The sequence below is a fragment of the Humulus lupulus genome, chromosome 4 (assembly GCF_963169125.1).
Source record: "Humulus lupulus chromosome 4, drHumLupu1.1, whole genome shotgun sequence".
Taxonomy (NCBI): Eukaryota; Viridiplantae; Streptophyta; class Magnoliopsida; order Rosales; family Cannabaceae; genus Humulus; species Humulus lupulus.
In genome coordinates this window covers 22,795,156-22,811,527 of record NC_084796.1, presented here as the reverse complement: position 1 = coordinate 22,811,527, position 16,372 = coordinate 22,795,156, and the positions used below count along the sequence as shown (strand labels likewise).

Sequence of the window (16,372 nt, the reverse complement as noted above, 5' to 3'; positions counted from 1 at the left end):
GTATATAAAAATATCTAAACTATAATTTAAACAAAGAAATGTATTTGGATTGGTGGTGAATTTATTGATTGTTAAAGAGGAGGTGGAGAGTTCAATTCCTCCTCTCACATTTGTTGGTAATAATAAAATTGGCCAAAATTTGGGCCCAAATAAGGAAAGTGGACCAACCTAACACGACATGAGCCGGGCTCATAGGCCGTGCTGGGCTTACTCTTTCAAATATGGGTCGGCCTGGCCCGGCCCGAATTATTCGGAGGCACGAAAAATGTGGGTCGGACTGAACCGCCCACATTTACAACTCTAGCTCAGAGTAAGATGTCGATTTACCTAATGCAAAGGGGAATACTTGTTTAAATAAGGAACATTAATCATTTTCTTTCCCTAAATGTTAAATAGGATAAGACCAAAGATACACTGAGCCATGACCAAGCCATTTTTTTTTATATATTTTTTAAATATTAATGATATTTAAAAAAAATAATTGAGGCAATATTTGATATTTTAGATTTTAAATGCGAAGTAATATTTAATTTCTATGTAATTCATATTTTAATTTAAAAATATAAATAAATTATACCTCACACGAATTTTTCTTACCCAAAAATAATTAGAAATATATAGAGATGAGATAGGAAACAATGAACAGTATGGGGTCATGGAAAGTAGGAGCCATTCCCACTCCGTTCACCTTTGTATCTCATAAGATTCCTTTTTTTATTTTTAAAGAATATTGTTAAGAGTTACTAATGATGCCTAATATTTCTCATATTTTAATTTAAAATAAAATATATAAAATTTAATATTGAATTACCCTAATAAACTATAATTATAAAAGTAGTCTCGGAGCCCGTGATTCATTTTAGCAATTCTATTTTTCTAATTGAGTGATGGGTAATAAAACAATGGATTGTTCCTCGCAAATTCCCAATATCCATGAAAAAATCAATGATTGAGGCCTTGAATTAAAAGTCTTGAAAATAACAAGCTATATAATGTACGTTACCATTACATTATTTACTTAAAAAAAGAAAAGAGAAGGTAACATCTACGATTCTGTTGACTCTATGCCCAAACAATCTCAACCACTATCAACGTGCCACCATCTCCTTAATTAACGTATGGATTAAAGCGATATTTTTGTATATAATTAACAATCTTTAATCAAAATCTTTACATAATATATATTAAATAAGAGTTCCATTCAAATGAAGCAAAAAAATAAATAAAATTACACAATATTAAATTTATAGACCTTATCATGGTCCACCTAAATAAACTTTTCAATTTCCCGTGTCATCCTTATCTTTTGAATATTTCCCCTAAAAGCAATAATGAATAATAATATTCAATATACTCTCATTAAATTTCGTTTACAAAATACGTTTTCATTCTTTATAATCTCCCCTTCATCTTCAAAATACAAATGGTCGCAAACTTAATCACATATTCACACATTATTATTATTATTATTATTTTTTTATTTTTTTTTTTTTTTTTTTTTTTTGTGTTGAGGTTTGAAGTTTCAAATTCTTCCAATAAATAAATTTCAAGTCAACATATAAAAAAAATTGTGTGAAAACATGCATAAAAACATCTCTAATGGTTAATTGGCAGAATATATTCGACATAATTTTCAATCCGTTGTTAATAATGTTATTTTTTTTTATTGATTTAATAATGTTATTTTTTGTGTAAAATTTTAGAATATGTGACAATTTTTATTATTGTAAAATGTGAATATAGTTGACAATATGACATCTTCAATAAATGTATACCTTATTATTATTAAAATCTATTACAATTTCTCCCATGACCATATATATCATCATAGAATAAATTGTTTTAAATTACTTTAAACATAATTTATTGTACAGTTTGTTAGATGAAGTTTTTTTTTTGAAAGAGAAATTTGGTAGATGAAGTTAATTTTCATAAGTTGGATGAATAATTAATTAGATTTAATAATATATTAAATCAAGTTTCATCCAGTGGGTATTTATTGGACCGCATTAAAAAAACCAAATAATTTGCAAATACCACAACATTTATAAAATAAATACTAAGAATTTATTTTAAAATGTAGTAATTTATTTTTATTATATTTTTTAATTATTATTTAAATTTTAAATAAATAAATAATGTCATATATTCTAAAAGAATGGCACAAACATATTAAAAAAAATTTAAACTAAAATATTGTTTTTTTAAAAAATAATATTATAATTTTTATTTTTATTTAAAAAGCCGTTAAACTAATAATATGTTAGATACACACCTTTTACATATAAAAGTATGATGAATTCTAGTTTTAATGCAAATTATTTGATGTAGTTTATTAGTTTGAAATTTAATGTTCATAATACTTAAACATTTTGTATTGTTTATATTTTTATTTATAGTAGGTAGAAGCAACGCGTAATGCAAATTTTGCTTAGATTTTAAGTTGTAAACATTGTGTGTAATTTTAATAAAAACAGGTTCATTTTTTTAAAAATATATAAATATATATATATATAATAGAAGGAATTATATTTCTATAGTATATATAAATATTTATATCAATAATCTCTATATATATGACATCTAAACACAATGTTGACATAAATATATATTTACATCGCTACATGACATATATATAAAATGCAATAATATTTTAAAAAAAATATTAGAAATAAAATAATAATAGAAAAAGTCATAGTATAGACAGTAATATATATGCATCAATTTTTTTAAGTTTCTAATATATGTCACAATGTTCATTGGTGAATTTGATGAAGAAAAAAAATGTGAAAACATAATTAATAAATTAATTTAAAATTTTAAATATTTTAATGTGAAAAATATGTAATAAGAAATTATTATGATTTTATTAATTTTAATTTATTTAATTGATTTGGATTATATTAAAAATGTTGGTGTTATAATTGAAATTTCGTTTTTAATAATTACCAGATTAATTAAAACAATGAATTAATTAAAATGCGGAATGGTAATTAGATGTTTACACAGAAAGCAATTCTGTCGAGACAGAATCCGAACTTGTCACGACGGAACTCAACACAAAAATTAAACAGTGCAAAAATTAAAGAACACAGCGAATTTTTACAAGGTTCAAAAACCCTTTCGGATATTCTACTCCTTGGGGCCACGCCCAGAGAATAAACCAATTAGTAAAGAAACAAAGTGTACAAAAGCATTGACTTAAACAATGTAAGACTCCCTCTTAAACTATTGCCGCAATCTTGTTGTACTCTTCTCTACGAATCTGGTTTGATGAAACGCTGATTCTCTTGAACTCCCTTCAAAGAACAGCGAGTGCACACTTCCTCCCGAAGTGAGACTTAGATCGAATCCTCTCCCGAAGATCCTTATGAACACGTTCACAATAGACACTATCTGTTTACAATGGACTAGATAGATACCCACAAGTACACTCAGCACTCTCACAAAGATTAAGATGAACAAACTTAATCTCTACAAATAAACACACTCTTCAAAATAGCATATCGATTACAAATATTCAAAATGGAAGAGATGAAAAATCCAAGGGTCTTGGCAAGGTATTTATAGGAAGGGAAAACGTCCAAGGCTATGATTTTGTGGAATCTTTGAAATCAATTTGCGAATTCCTTTGATTTAGGAAAACAGCCAGCGAGATGGATTCTGTGTTGACAGAAAAGGAAACTGATGAGTCAGCAACGTGATTCGTTTGATCTGGCAGAACGAACATGGTCATTTTTCTTGACCAAGTTCATTTTCGACTCCTTCTTTATTTCCAGGATAACCATAATCCTATATAATCTCTGAAAATAATCTCAAGATATTTGCATAAAATATTTTTACCAAAAATTGATTATTTGAGATAAATAAGGTAACAAATATATTTACATTTAGAGATATTTTCACATTACAAAATCAGCTGAGAATATTGCTAATAAAACCGAATATCAACAAGGAGATTTGCTACTGATTTTTCATTAAACAATTAAAATATTTTGTCTAAATTAAAGTTTAGCCAAAAAAGGATTTTACAATAATATATAAATATAGGGAGAGACTACAAGATTTTTTTTTTTTCCAACATCGATGCATCATTTTTCTATTTCGGCACCTGAATAGTTATAATCCAAATTTTTTTATATGATGATGTACATTATAACTATCTAGAATATCCTACAAATTTTCAAGAAATTCTAAATAAATTATGGTACCGAAACAGGGTTTAAACTGTTTGTTGCATGCGTGCCTGTTTTTTTGTGTACGCGTGTAAAATTTGACGGTTTGAACTTTGTTTTCGGCTTCGTAAACTATTCAGAATTTCTTGAAAATTTGCAGGATGTTCTAAATATCTATAATGTACACCGTCATATAATTTTTTTTTTTAAATTATATCTATCCAGGTGCCGAAATAGAAAAAAGATGCACCAATATTATAAATAAAGGGATGCCCTGTGAATATATAAACAACTTTTTAAAAATAATAGCTTTGGTTAATTTTTTTTTGCTTTAAAGTTTAAAATTTCCGTGAATTGTGATTCCACATATTAAATCCATTTAACATTAGATATTATTACACAATATATATAATTACAATAAAATACAAATATTGATTATCTATGTGTGGACAATTAGATTTTTTTGACAAACTAAGATTAATTATATTTAAATTTGTTTTATTTTGTGAGTTCCTATCATTTCACATTTATTATTATGATAAGATGTTGAATCAAGTAACAACTCCTTAAAAAAAAAAGTAATAATTAAGTCGAGCTAATTAAAATCTAAACTTCATCTCAAAAAAAAAAAAAAAAATTTAAAATCTAAACTCGTATCATGGTCATGCATAGTAGTGGGGTGAAAATGGAAAAACCATAAAGTGGAAACGGCGGGCGAGAGTGCGAGTCACTATCGGCCAAAGACAGAAACACTGACAAGTGACAAGTAATCCAAGTCAAGTTTAGATATATATGTTTTTATTTTATTTTTATTTTTGAGGAACAAGGGAAATTTCTTGGAAAGAAAGAGGACGAACCTTTTTATTATAGGTAAGCTTTCTCCATCTACCGCTTTACTTTTCATTTCAAGTCTCTAATATTTTTAGTCTTCTCCGCTTCTTTGTCATCATCTTTCACATGCATCTATGCTCAAATGCTGCGTTTACATTGACATACTTCTTTTAAGGTATCCCAACTTTTAATTTTTTGTTTTTTTGTTTGTGGGTATTTTAAGAGATTTTTTGTTGCTTAATTTGTGTAATTTTTGTTAAAGAATGAATTTTGGGAGGTGGGTGTTGGATAATTTTGTTGTTTATGGTCTTGAGAGTTGAAGTGAGGTGAGGGTATGCTGCTATATAGGATCTTGAAAAGAAATGTGAAAGAATACGTGATATGTAGCTTTCTGGGATTTCTTTTAGATATGCATTGTGAGGTGAGTTTGGATAAATAACGATTTTGGCTGTAATTGGGGCTTAATTTTGTCTTGATTTTCAATTCTTAGATTTATTTAGGTTTGATTTTGGTGGATTAATGCTAATGAACACAAATGCACCATCTGTGTTCAAGAAAGATGATTTATAAATAAAAAGATTCATTTGTATAACAGTTGACAATTTTGGATATTCTTTTATTCCCACCATGTTACTCCAAAGTTCCTTAAGCTTTACTTTTTCAGAGATTTTTTTTATAAATATATTACTTTTTAGAGAATTTTTTGGGACAAACTTTACCTGTTTTCCTTATCTTCATCGAATCTGGAGTTGCATTTGGGATATATAGACGTATTTGTGAAGCCAATAATGAAACTTTATATGAGCGATTTCTTCCGTGATTTTCAATAACGGAAAAGATGGTTTGAGAAGACTCATTCAGTTTAATTAATTGAAATAAATAATGCTAGTAACTAACATTAAATAAAGACTAGTATCTGTTTGGTTTTGAAAATGCCTTCTCAATTGTTGACTTTGCTTTAAGTGATCATTACTTGGCTGGTTTCATGACCATCTATGGTGGAATGATTTGTGGAGTCACTTGGTTTGTTGCAGATATTCTGTAGGAAATAGAGTTTGATGGGTGGGATACTCTCCAAACGGGAGAGTCCAAGACACCCTTCTTATGGGTCTAGATCATATTCTTCAAGTTATCCACAATCTCCATATGCTCAGCCAAGCCAAGAGTACGCTCAACAGCCATACTATGCCAACCAGCAGCCGTATTATGCACCTGAATCTCATAGCTACAGTGAAGGTCGAGCCCCTGTGTCAAAAAAGAAGTTAGAGAGGAAGTACTCGAAAATAGATGATAACTACAATAGCCTTGCAGAGGTAAGATAGTTGGGATATTAGTCCTAAATATCTATGGGTGCCTTTGGTTGAAATGGAACGATATACCTATGATAATTTAAAGGATTCCATATGTGAGAGACATGAAAGACTTCTTTTCCTTTTGGGATTTTATTTTATTCATGACCACTCTCACTTGTTAAGTCTTTTACTTTGTGGAAGACGTAATGTTTTCAAACTTATGCATTTAGGCTATATTCTCATGGTCACATGGTTTGTGCTACACAGGTCATTTTAACATATGCTTTTCGAATTACATAAGGTTGAAATCTCAATTTCATTCCTGTATGACAGTGCATTCTTGAGGTTTTTCCTAGTGTGCTCTTTCTTCCATGTTTTCTGGACTTAATTTGTGTTCTTAATGAAAGCATCAGTTTATAGTTAAGAAAAGGTAAAGCCATGAAAGTATAGATCACAATTGCATAAATCAATGTCAAAGTCAAGTAGATTGCTATTAAGTTTGCTGATGCCACTACATTAATATTATGCTCTGCAATAATCAACTTCTACCTCCTCAGGTAACTGAGGCTTTGGCTCATGCCGGGTTGGAGTCTTCCAATCTTATTGTCGGTATTGATTTCACGAAGAGCAATGAGTGGACAGGTTTGGTCTCATTTAGGTGTAAAATAGTTCCTTTCCAAAGTGCTAGAAACAAGATCTTTAACTTACTTTTGTATTAGGCGCAAGGTCATTCCATCGAAAAAGCTTGCATCACATTGGCGAAACACAAAATCCTTATGAACAAGCCATTTCAATTATTGGGAAAACATTGTCTTCATTCGATGAGGATAACCTGATTCCTTGTTTTGGATTCGGAGATGGTATTTCTTCTGAATGAATGTTGCAGTTATTACTTTATTTCATCCTTTCAACATCTGAAAAGTTTGTGATCCCATATGTTGGCAGCATCAACCCATGACCAGGAAGTTTTCAGTTTCTATCCGGATGAGCGGTTTTGTAATGGATTTGAAGAAGTTTTGAGCCGATATAGAGAACTTGTCCCTCAGTTACGACTAGCAGGTTACTGTTTGACAAAGAAATTTCTTTTGGTTTCTTCATTCCTTGTGGGTTATTTGCTTACAGTGCTCTTGTGTGCTTTTGGCCTTTTCCTTTGGTAACAGGGCCCACATCATTTGCTCCAATAATAGAAATGGCCATCACTGTTGTTGAGCAGAGTGGCAGTCAGTACCATGTTTTAGTAATAATAGCTGATGGACAGGTAATTATTCTATTCTTTATTTTATAGTCATTTTGAAAGTTTCTCATCAAGCAGTGTTACTCAGTATGAATTTGTCTTGTCACTTGAGGCTCTCACAAGTGGTTGGATGGGATAGTGTGTGAGTGAGTGATCCAAGCTTCAAGTCTCCTAAATGTATCTTATCAAGTGTATGAATTTATATGATTTTGTCCTTTCAGATGTTTCATCCGTGAAGACACAGAAATTGAGCATGCCAAGGAGTTAAATCATCATGTGGCAAATATATAGGGTTTCTAAAATTCATATAACCAGCATAAATATCCGATTACCTTTAGTCATCCAATTGATTATTTATAATTCTGTGTAGGCATATTATATGTTATATAAATATGGACAGTTTACACATATAGTGAGGTCATTATTTCTAAGTGAACAATGACTGTTGGCCATGGGCTTAAAGTTTATATTGCTGACATTGCTACCCTTTTCTCTTGTTTTCAAATTTGGTTTTATTTTCTTAAAAAATTGTTTATTTTAAAGAAAAGTAACAACTTTAATTTCACCTAGTAAATAAAAGTACAATGCCCAGATTGCCTGTTCTGTCCATTTCTCACTGTTGAGTTTTATTTATTATAACGTGTCATAGGTAACTAGAAGTATTGATACTGAACGTGGGGAGTTAAGCCCTCAGGAAAAGAAAACTATTGATGCAATTGTGAAGGCAAGGTAATTGTTTGGTTGGCTTGTTTCTGTAGTCTTATCTCTTTGCAAAGAACCTTCTTAATTTGCTAGTCCATTTCCATTTGCAGTGAGTATCCATTGTCAATTATACTCGTTGGGGTTGGAGATGGACCTTGGGATATGATGAGAAAATTTGATGATAACATCCCTGCCCGGGCCTTTGATAACTTCCAGGCAAGTTCTTCTAGCCATCTGGAAATAATTTTTGTTTTCCTTAATACTTTTGGTCAAATTTTGATCCAAAAGTGCTTTTTTCCCCCTCCTGTAGTTCGTGAATTTTACAGATATAATGTCAAAGAATATGGACAGATCCAGAAAAGAAACAGAATTTGCACTTGGAGCATTGATGGAAATACCATCTCAGTATAAAGCAACACTGGAGCTCAATATCTTGGGGTAACAATCTATCTTTTGATTTTAGTTGCTCTAGCACTTTGTGACTAGAGTTGATACCTAAAAAATCAATTCCATACATTTTCTTCCATTTCTCAAACAGCTGTAGCAGAGGGAAGGCAATAGACAGGGTTCCTCTTCCCCCTCCTAACTATGGATCGGCTTCAGGCAGCGCTTCGAAACGTCCAAGCAGTTATCGCCCAAGTGCACCTACTGCTGTAAGAAATGATCCGGGTGTTAGCAGGGCAACTCCTGCCAGTTCTGCTTCTGATAATCATGTATGTACTTCTTATCTAGATTCTTTTCAATATCATTTTAGTCATCCATAATGGTCGTTCATCCAATCACTGAGTCTCCAAATTAGTCTTGATGATAGCAGATTCTTAAAACCATTTCTTTTGTGATTCTGACAGCTTTGCCCAATTTGTCTTACCAATCCAAAGGATATGGCATTTGGTTGTGGCCACCAAGTGAGTGGTCTACTCTAATCTCTACTGTTTTTATTATGCATTGAAGAATAAGATAGTTGAATCAAAATATGATTTTTTCTTTCTTTCAATTCTGATATAATTTGCAGACTTGTTGCGAGTGTGGACAAGATCTTGACCTGTGCCCCATTTGTCGTAGCAATATTCATACAAGAATAAAGCTCTATTAAAGAAGAGCGGGTTAAAAGTTTTGGCACTGGTTTACACTCAACTTGCGGACAGTGAAGCTCATTCACAATACAATTTAAGGGCAATCTTTGGTTGTGTAATTAATTAGATGTCATATTAGATCTCCTGAAAATTCATTGCTGGGCTGTGGGGTGGGGGAGTTCTGCAAATAATGTGCCTTGTAAATATCTCTAGTTTTTGTCAATTCACTGTACTTTGTTCCCTGTACTTTTTTATTGGCCGAGCTGCCCGAATTCATTTTCTGCTTAATATCAACATACTTCAGATGCGCACATTGTGACAGAACTTTGTTACTTGTGCTATTATAGTGGCTGGATCATTGGTTTTACACATTTGTACGAGAGGAATTTGCCAAAGCTAAGACATTGGAAAAAGTAAAACAAGTAAATAACTTAATTATTATTGATACCGAGCAGATGTGAAATATGTAAAATCTTTAAATTATTTGTAAAAAAAACATTCTTTATATAATGGATTTTATCTACTTACAAATTATATGATTACACACATTCTAGTAGTAATGCAAGTTGTATTATCCCCAATCTTTAACTTTAGACCCCTCCTCGAATGTTAAATTTTAATTTCATCAACTTTTTGCTTAATCTTGTCCAAAATTCATAGATCGGTATTCCATAAGAAAGTGAGCTTTTTCAGAGTGTTTTTCTCCAAATCTACCGGTTCTAATGCCAATCAGCCAAAGACTCATTCTCCATAGCTTACATTATTCTTAGGACTAAACATTTTATTTTCCTTCTCTTAATATAAACTAACCCAACTTAACGAGCAACCAACCAAATCTAGCCCTTATTTCCATGCACTATAGAATCACACATTTCTTAAATGCATTTATCCGACTATATTGAAGCAAAAAAATTCGGTCACACACGCCTTCACTTACTTCTTGCGTGCACTAATCCATTGGTTGGTGAAGTTGAGAGAGAGAGAGCCTATATATATATAAACCCTTCTTTCCATACCAAAACACACACTCTTCAACTCATCATTTCTAACATTATGGCAGATAAAAATACTCACTCCCACCACCTTGTTATCATAACCAAAGCCACCATATTAGCTCTCTTAATCACACTCCATTCCTTTGGACATATCAATGCAGTAAGCCACTCCTCTTCCTCAGTAGCAAACCACAGTAGGCAAGGCCGCTGGGACCTTTTACTTGACAACGTAGGTGTAGTAGCCATGCACATGGCCTTAACTCACCACGGCACAGTCATCATCTTCGACCAAACTCAGGCTGGCCCCTCCCGGTACCAGCTCCGCCGTCGATTCAGCAGCGGAAGACAATGCTCGCGGTCGGGCGATGATGTCTCCGACCCTTCGTGCTTCGCTCATTCCATCGAGTACGACATTTCAACTAACAGAATAAGGCCTCTTAGGCTTGACACCGACCCTTGGTGCTCCTCGGGTTCTTTCCTAAGCAACGGGACACTCCTCCAAGCCGGCGGAAACGGCCGAGGCGCTCGACGCATCAGATACTTCCGGCCTTGTAACAATCACCACTGCGACTGGAGGCAGTCTAGGACACAACTTTCGGATGAAAGATGGTACGCGTCGAGCTTGGCATTGCCGCAACGCGATAGGGTTATTGTCGTTGGAGGGAGGAGAGTGTTCAGCTACGAGTTCGTTCCAAAGATGTCTTCGAACGACAATCAAGCGTTTCATCTCCCTCTTCTGAGAAGCACAAACGACAGGAACTCGAGAGGAAACAATCTTTACCCGTTTTTACATCTTTCTTCGGATGGTAACTTGTTTATTTTCGCTAACAGGGACTCGATACTCTTCAACTACAGACGAAACAGGGTTGTTAAGAACTTTCCGAGGATACCTGGAAACGGTTCGAGGAACTATCCCAGTACTGGTTCGTCGGTCATACTTCCTTTAGAACATGCTGATAGGTTTCAGAAAGTCGAAGTCATGGTCTGTGGTGGCTCCGCCTCAGGGGCCTACCGAGCTTCCCGCCGGCGTCATAGATATCTTGAAGGCTTGAACTCATGCGGAAGGATGGTTATCTCAGGTACGGTTGGAGGGTGCTTCGTCTTTTTTTTTTGTTGGTTAAATTTGATTATTAGCCTAAAATTTATATACATAAGGAAGAATAACACTACACTAACTACATGACATATCAAATACTTATCATTATGAGGTGAAGATGTTAGTAACTAAATTTAATTAAAAGAGATAAATATGAAAAGTAAATTAATTTTTTTTCTAGACATTCTTTATAATTTTGCTGTGTTCAGAATTTAGAATTTCTACTAGCTACTACACTAAAATGAAAATTCTAATTAATTAAATTAAGTGGTTTAGAAAAGTTTCAAAATGTTGTACCTAGAAAGGTCATTTGAGTCTAGCTATGTAATATACATAGGTCTAGCATAAATTTATATATGTAATTTTTTAGTAATAGTGCAATGAGCAATCTTCTTGATCGAATGTCAATTTTACTAGGCGCTACAAGTGAATGAACGAAAATATTGAAACATCACAACATTAATACATTAAGTTATTGAGGTATATATAATTAAGAGGAGCTTCTTTGTAGGTTAATATTTTTGTCTCTAGCGTTTTTATTCTTGTTATCTCTTAGAAACTATAAATTAATTATTTTAGATGACAGTATTAGCATTGTATTTAGGACCTTTATTTTGTTTTTTTTTATCATTAGTTAGTTACATCGACTTAGTCAATATCTGTACCTTAGTTTAGGTTAGTTTTGGTCTTTTCCATCTCTATAAATAGAGTTTTAGGTGCTTTTCATAGGTGTGTAAATTGTTTCAAGATCGAATACAAGTTTTTTCTTTCTTTCCGCATTATGGTATCAGAGTGGAAGCCTGAACTTTTCCTCCCATCTTTCGCTTATCTAATTATTTTAAATTAGACAGAGTATATGATAGTTGTAGTAAGTATTCTATTAAGTTAAAAAAAATCCGAATAATTTAAGATGTATAAATTAGAGTTCAAATAATGTATTTTATAATAGTATAAAAATTAATAATGCATTCAATTAATTATTTGAACCTTAATTTCAATATTATAAATTATTTTAAAATTTCTTGAAAACAGTAAAATATCTGCTATATATATACCGTTATATATAAAATATTTACAATTTCTCCGTGTGAGAAAACAAAAATAACACTACCGTTAGGAACAAAAATAATCACCCAAATAATTTTCCATAAGTACATTAAGAAAAGTTATTTCATTATTTGTATATATTCAAAAATATGATATTTTATTAAAAAAAAAAAAGACTGAATCCCACTTCTTGATTACATGCATGACATATGCAGTTCTTCTGCAGTGCACATGTGTAATAATTATTGAGATCTTTATTTCATAGTATAATATAATGATAAACAACATTTTCAATTGTTATAAAACGTGTATATATTGTTGTATTGTATTCACTGGTTAATATTTGTACGTTGCAATTAATAAATCGCCTCAAATAAATTAAATTCCCTGCCAAAAAAACAGGCAACACACACAAGTGGAGCATGGAGCGCATGCCAGGTCCTCGTCTAATGAACGACATGCTACTACTCCCAACCGGCGACGTTCTAATCATCAACGGCGCCGAGCGCGGCGTCGCCGGTTGGGACAGAGCAAGAAACGCCTCTCTCCGGCCATTTCTCTACAACGCAACAAAACCACAAGGAGGAAGATTCTCTCTCCTGAGACGTACAAGTATCCCAAGAATGTACCACTCCTCGGCGGTCCTCCTACCCGACGGGAGGGTCCTAGTAGGGGGCAGTAACCCTAACGACAGGTACACATTCAGCGGCGTCTCCTACCCAACTGAGCTGAGGTTACAAGCTTTCATTCCCTACTACATGGACCACCAGTACAACTCTACGAGACCCGCGAACATCACCATACACAGCCAGCACCGCAACGGCGTCGTTTATGGTGGAGAGTTCCACGTTCGGTTTTTCATGGCTACAAAGCCCAGTCGAGACGTTGATTTTGTCGTTTACGCGCCGCCGTTTACGACGCACTCGATGTCGATGAATCAGAGATTGCTGAGACTGAGGGCTAAGAGTATGGAGAGAGATAAGACTGGTTGGGTTAATGCCGTTTTGGAGGCTCCTCCTTCTGCCAACGTTGCTCCCTCCGGTTATTACATGCTTACTATTGTTAATCAAGGGATTCCTAGTCTTTCTCAGTGGGTCCGGTTCATACATAGTTAATAGTTTATAGTTCGATCTTGAGGGTTTTTTTTTGTTTTGTATGTCTGTATGTGGAAATAAGTTTGAAATAATGAGGTACAGAATAAATGTAATAATGGGTCAGAAAACTTATCCATTTTTAATTATCAAAGCTCATATAATGAAAGAATTGCATGTCTTTATTCTCACCTTGGATACCCTCACTAATTTTAGAAAGTTTCTCTCCAATATAATACATGTCACTATCCAGATTGTGACAGATTTGTAATATCCATAATTTAGGTGGTTGTCAAACTTTGATCATTGTTGGAAAATAATTCTTATAAATGATCATTTAATTTACACTAAATAATATCATAATTACAAGTCCAAAATAATAAAATAACCCCTATAATTATATATAAAAATATTAATCATAAAAGTAGGATCATCTATCGTTTTATATAAAACAATAATATCTCCACAGTTATATAGTCACCAAATGGTTAAATTTAATAACTCATAAAGCATCAAAATTATACTTAGTATCCATCATTCCTCATTCCTAACTATTACATAGCTAATTAAGAGATACAAAGTACAAACCATAAGGTTCCAAATCAAATACATAAACAAAGTTCAAAAGATAAGACTATGGCAATTACTAGAACTAGGCTAATTCACATTGGCTCCACCAATAAATCACCTTATCCACACTCATGTCACTGAGTTCCTGGAAGGGGGAGAGATCCCTAGTTCCTGATACCCATCATAAAAAATGACATCCTAAACCGAATAGTCGTGCTTGATAACCACCACAAGAGGTGGCTTAGCTCACATCCTATAAACAGATACTAGGTCTTTACACCTACAGGTGAGTGAACACTTAACCTACCTATGATGACATGAAGACTAGGTCATGAAACAACAATATGCAAAAATCATGATCAATACGGTTCTCAACAATATAACCAAATGCAGGCAATAACGAAAGAACATATTCCCTTTATTTTAGAAAATTGGGCAGCATAACGTCTGCATATTAATAAAACCCAAAAATTATAACATGCATAGATAAGCATATAAAAATGTATTTGGCACTCAGTGCCCTCAGAACAGTCCATAAAAGCATGCAAATTAAGTTTTCAATTATTCAAATATTTTATAAATAATATAAATTGGAATATGTCTAATGTTATTCGATACTTATAAAACAAGTCCAAGAACTAACTTGAGTCCCTACCTCCTTATGATCGTTATCCTCTCTCCAAAGAGACGCTCCTAAGCCCCCTATTCCTAGGTTCCAAGTAGTTTAGTCTGCTTCAAAGTCACTTTGTCCTACAATCCTCAATTAAACAAATAATTATCATCATCGTAATGTACTCTTCAAACCTAGTCCAATGACATATATTGTCACAACCCGAGCCCTAGGCTGTGGTAGAGTTGTAATATCCATAACTTGGGTGGTCAAAGGTCAAACTTTGACCCTTGGTGGAAAATAGTCTTTATAAATGATCATTTAATTTATTTTAAATATTACTATAATTATAAGTTAAGACAATGGAATAACTTCTATAATTATATATGAAAATATTACGGATAAAAGTAGGATCATTTATCTTAATACATAGAACAATAATATCCCCACAGTTATGTAGTCACCAAACAGTTAAATTTAATAAGTCATAAAACACCAAAATAATACTTAGCATCCACTATTCCTCATTTCTAACTATTACATAGCTAACTTAGATATACAGACCGATAGGTTCCAAATTAAATACATAATGTTCAAAAGATAGGACTACGGCGCTAAACACATTAGCTTCAGCGATAACTCACCTTATCCACAATTTTGCGTCACTAGGATCCTGGAATGGGAGAGATATAGGGGGTGAGCTTATAAAGCCCAGCAGGAAAGCAGCTAATAACATAGGACTCAAAAGTTCAATAAAAACCCCTGCATGGTTAGCTTTTTAAAATAAAACATACATCATCATGTATAAACCAAAATAAAGAGAAACCATAAATAATCATAAGAGCATAGCTACCAGTGCACATCACACTGTCCACTAGACCCCTAGTTCCCGTTACCCACCATAGAAAATCCGACATCCTAAACCGGGTAGCCGAACCTGATAACCACCACAATGGGGAGGCTGAGAACACTTCCTGTATACAGATGCTAGGTCTTTATACCTACAGGTGAGTGGACACCTGATCTACCTATGATGACACAGAGACTAGGTCGTGAAACAACAACATGCACAAATCATGATCACTATGACTCTCATCGATATAACCAAATGCAGGTAAACATGAAGAGAAATAAACATATTTCCTTTGTATTTTAGAAAATTGGGCAGCATAACAACTGCATTTGTATAAAACCCAAAAATCATAACTTGCATAATTAAGTGAACAAAATAATATATTTGACACTCAGTACCCTCAGAACAGAACAGAAAACATGCAGGTTAAGTTTTCCATTTTTTTCAAACACTTTATATATATCAAAATTGGAATATGTTAATGCAATTCAACAAGAGTACAACAAGTCCAATAGTCAAGTTGAGTCCCTGCCTCTTAAGAATTTTCAGTCCGAGCCCCAAGCGACACTCCCAAGCTTAACGATTATCCTAGAGTGAATTAAATTGGATCTATATATCACGATTTTCCTACGAGCATAAAATGAGCAAACGATTATCATTATTGAACTCCTTATTCAAAATTGTGTCAAACGACATATAATATGACCATATTTAAAATTTCAAGTTTCGAAACCTCACCCAAGCGGTGCACACTAGCAGTTGATAGCGGTACCGGGAACGTCGACGAATATATGCATGGCATA

At 33.0% G+C, this 16,372-nt stretch overlaps 2 protein-coding genes across 4 annotated transcripts; both read left to right on the top strand.

Moving 5' to 3' along the window:
* Positions 1–4,890: 4,890 nt before the first annotated feature.
* Positions 4,891–9,672, top strand: LOC133830186 (E3 ubiquitin-protein ligase RGLG2-like). Of its 3 annotated transcripts, none has more exons than XM_062260111.1 (12): positions 4,891–5,045; positions 6,041–6,319; positions 6,856–6,940; positions 7,018–7,158; positions 7,244–7,357; positions 7,459–7,556; positions 8,182–8,261; positions 8,345–8,450; positions 8,545–8,672; positions 8,773–8,947; positions 9,083–9,139; positions 9,247–9,672. In XM_062260111.1, the coding sequence occupies exons 2-12, from the start codon at positions 6,065–6,067 to the stop codon at positions 9,325–9,327; spliced, it is 1,320 nt and encodes a 439-aa protein (XP_062116095.1). In that variant the 5' UTR covers positions 4,891–5,045; positions 6,041–6,064; the 3' UTR covers positions 9,328–9,672. The 3 variants fall into 3 exon arrangements, with proteins under 3 accessions (XP_062116095.1, XP_062116096.1, XP_062116097.1); XM_062260112.1 differs by lacking the exon at positions 4,891–5,045 and adding an exon at positions 5,047–5,181; XM_062260113.1 differs by lacking the exon at positions 4,891–5,045 and adding an exon at positions 5,284–5,427.
* Positions 9,673–9,820: 148 nt separating this feature from the next.
* LOC133830185 (aldehyde oxidase GLOX-like) lies at positions 9,821–13,721 on the top strand. Its single transcript, XM_062260110.1, has 2 exons — positions 9,821–11,381; positions 12,848–13,721. Exons 1-2 carry the CDS (start codon positions 10,187–10,189, stop codon positions 13,558–13,560), a joined length of 1,908 nt encoding a protein of 635 aa, XP_062116094.1. The 5' UTR covers positions 9,821–10,186; the 3' UTR covers positions 13,561–13,721.
* The last annotated feature ends 2,651 nt before the right edge of the window (positions 13,722–16,372 follow it).

Coding starts and splice junctions, on each gene's coding strand:
- LOC133830186 (XM_062260111.1), top strand. CDS start 6,065: ATGGGTGGGATACTCTCCAAACGGGAGAGTCCAAGACACCCTTCTTAT. Junction 7,159..7,243: donor TTGTTTTGGATTCGGAGATG/GTATTTCTTCTG, acceptor ATATGTTGGCAG/CATCAACCCATGACCAGGAA. Junction 8,673..8,772: donor CTGGAGCTCAATATCTTGGG/GTAACAATCTAT, acceptor TTTCTCAAACAG/CTGTAGCAGAGGGAAGGCAA.
- LOC133830185 (XM_062260110.1), top strand. CDS start 10,187: ATGCATTTATCCGACTATATTGAAGCAAAAAAATTCGGTCACACACGC. Junction 11,382..12,847: donor CGGAAGGATGGTTATCTCAG/GTACGGTTGGAG, acceptor CCAAAAAAACAG/GCAACACACACAAGTGGAGC.